Raw genomic sequence first — 2,232 nt, 5'->3', positions numbered from 1 at the left:
TAAAATGACTTGAACTCAAACAATTCAAAATACTTACCTAAAATGATCTGAATCTCAAAACCCTAAGTATCAAATTCGAATGACCTAACATAAACCCAATCTGAGACCACCTAATTACCATGTCTAGAGATGTGGTTGCTTCAAAGATCAATCTTGTCTTTAGGTTTTAATATGGTCAATTCTCTGAAAATGAAGAGATATCACATCAAAGGAAAATAAAATATATATAATATAACTAAAAAAAACCTTTGAACTTTTAAAAAAAATTCAAATAAGGTTTTATTTTTCTATTACATTCAATCAAACTTTTTTGCTTTTAATTTGGGTTAAATAAATCTTTATCATTAACGGTTGATTAGTTGTTATTAGTCAAAATGTCACTTATCATTTTATGTCTACGTGACAATGACATGATACTGATGTGACACTAATGTAGAAAGTAAAAAATACTATATGATCATATCATCATGTCATATTATCATCTATTACAATATATCAACATACAATGCTAATGCTATGTGACATTGAATGACTAGTGACATTTTGATTAATAATGATTAGTTATAATTAATCATAAAAGCTTTTTTGATTTTAAATAATAGTATAAAGATTTAATTAAACTCGATAAAAAAGTAAAAATTTATTTAAATTTTTTAAAATAATTTATAAACTTTTTTAAATATTATGTAAAAATTAATCGATTAATGCCATATATCTTTAGCTTTAAGTTCAAGGTTGTGTTATTTCAAATTCTTTCTGAGTGAGATCAAATTTGGAGAGCTGGTTTAGATCAATTAGGTTCAAGTCACTTTTCATTTAGACTCGTTAACGTTTTAGGTCAGCGCATTTCGAACCTAATTGGGATTTAAGGAGCTACGTCTAATCCAAATTCACAATCACAATACATGGGTTAAGTTTGCTGAGTGAATTCTTCCAAAAACCCGACTATATCTTGAAAAGCCACTAACCCACCTCTTTACCTTATAATCTGTTGATCAAACCGTCAACTCTTTCAGACCCCATAATCACATTATCTGTAAATGCAGCTGGACAGTTTTCTGCAAAAATTGACTGTTTTGTTCCCTATGCCATTTTTTCTATTTTTTTCCTTTCCGAGCCAAGACTAAACCTACTAGCCAGAGAAACTCTGGCCCTCATCTACTACTCAATATGCTCAGTCTCTGCAACCAACAGTTCTATCCTCACCACATCACTTTACGAAGCAATACAATCCTCCTATTCACAGCAACCCAGCAACAAGGAACAAATTAAAATGCTTCTGGAATAGAAGTACCGGCTTTTGTTATGTTGAACATCAAGAAGTTTCTCATGTTCGTAACATTAGAAAATCATGTGAAGGGGAGTACTGCAGTTCATTTCTCCAGCTCTTTTTGGAGGTCTTGCTGCTTTTGCCCCTATATGTAAAAATTTTTGGGGTTTGGGACGGCCGTTCACAATTTTGACATGCACCCAAATTATGTTGTAGCACAAACACCGGCAGGGAGAAACCTAAGGAAGTGTTCAACGGCATTATTTAGGAAGTTCACTAGAGGTCATATTCAGAATTCTCTCCGCAAGTAACAAGTCATCAGGAGTTGTGACCTGCAAATAGAAGAACGCAGTGCATCACTCCTTAAAGCAGATAAAATAGGGTTACATTCTCCCACTTTTGAAACAACAAAATAAACATGTGGCAAATAAAGGGTCATTTCCATAGAATACAGCATAACAATACCTTGATGTTGGTATAAGATCCCTCGGTTATATACACAGGATGCTTAAGGTGCTCCACTATTGACACATCATCCGTCACTTCAAGACCTTCTCTGCAGGGAACTATAGATGCTCAGAATCCGTTCCATGTTTAGGTTATAATTAATGAAGATTAACAAACTGAAGAGCTAAATGCAAGGTTTTTTTTTCTTTTTTCTTTTGCATATAATAATTTTGACACAAGGAAGGTTCACTGCCTGCAAAAAAGAATGGAGTACGGCCCTTATAAAACAAAAGCTCAGTTTAGTTGAAGGAGCAGAGTTGTATTCAAAGATTTTTAAAAAACAAATGCAACTCTTTAAATAAGATCTTCCAAACCCATGTGAACAAAACCCTATCTCTAGTTGCAGTACTGAGTTAAAAGTCTATACAGCTACATGTAGATGAAACATCTCTTCCGAAGGTTTATGCAAAAGTCAGCAGTCTCTCTCTCTCTCTCTCTCTCTCTCTCTCTCTCTC

At 33.4% G+C, this 2,232-nt stretch overlaps 1 protein-coding gene across 3 annotated transcripts in view; it reads right to left on the bottom strand.

Annotated features, from left to right (window-relative positions):
• The window catches only part of LOC18595667 (2-C-methyl-D-erythritol 4-phosphate cytidylyltransferase, chloroplastic), a 7,677-nt gene continuing 6,395 nt past the window's right edge, over positions 951 to 2,232 (bottom strand). For 2 of the 3 annotated variants that reach the window (XM_018123948.1, XM_007023730.2), the window contains exons 11-12: positions 1,736 to 1,826; positions 951 to 1,602 (exon numbers count right to left, since the gene is read on the bottom strand). In XM_018123948.1, the coding sequence (XP_017979437.1) occupies positions 1,531 to 1,602; positions 1,736 to 1,826 (163 nt within the window). In that variant the 3' untranslated portion in view covers positions 951 to 1,530. The remainder of the gene's footprint in view (positions 1,603 to 1,735; positions 1,827 to 2,232) is intronic. The other variant, XR_001928583.1, reaches the window with a different exon arrangement.

This window comes from Theobroma cacao, chromosome 6, assembly GCF_000208745.1.
Source record: "Theobroma cacao cultivar B97-61/B2 chromosome 6, Criollo_cocoa_genome_V2, whole genome shotgun sequence".
Lineage (NCBI taxonomy): Eukaryota > Viridiplantae > Streptophyta > Magnoliopsida > Malvales > Malvaceae > Theobroma > Theobroma cacao.
Note: the sequence above shows the minus strand (reverse complement) of the source record. Positions and strands in the feature narration are given on the sequence as shown.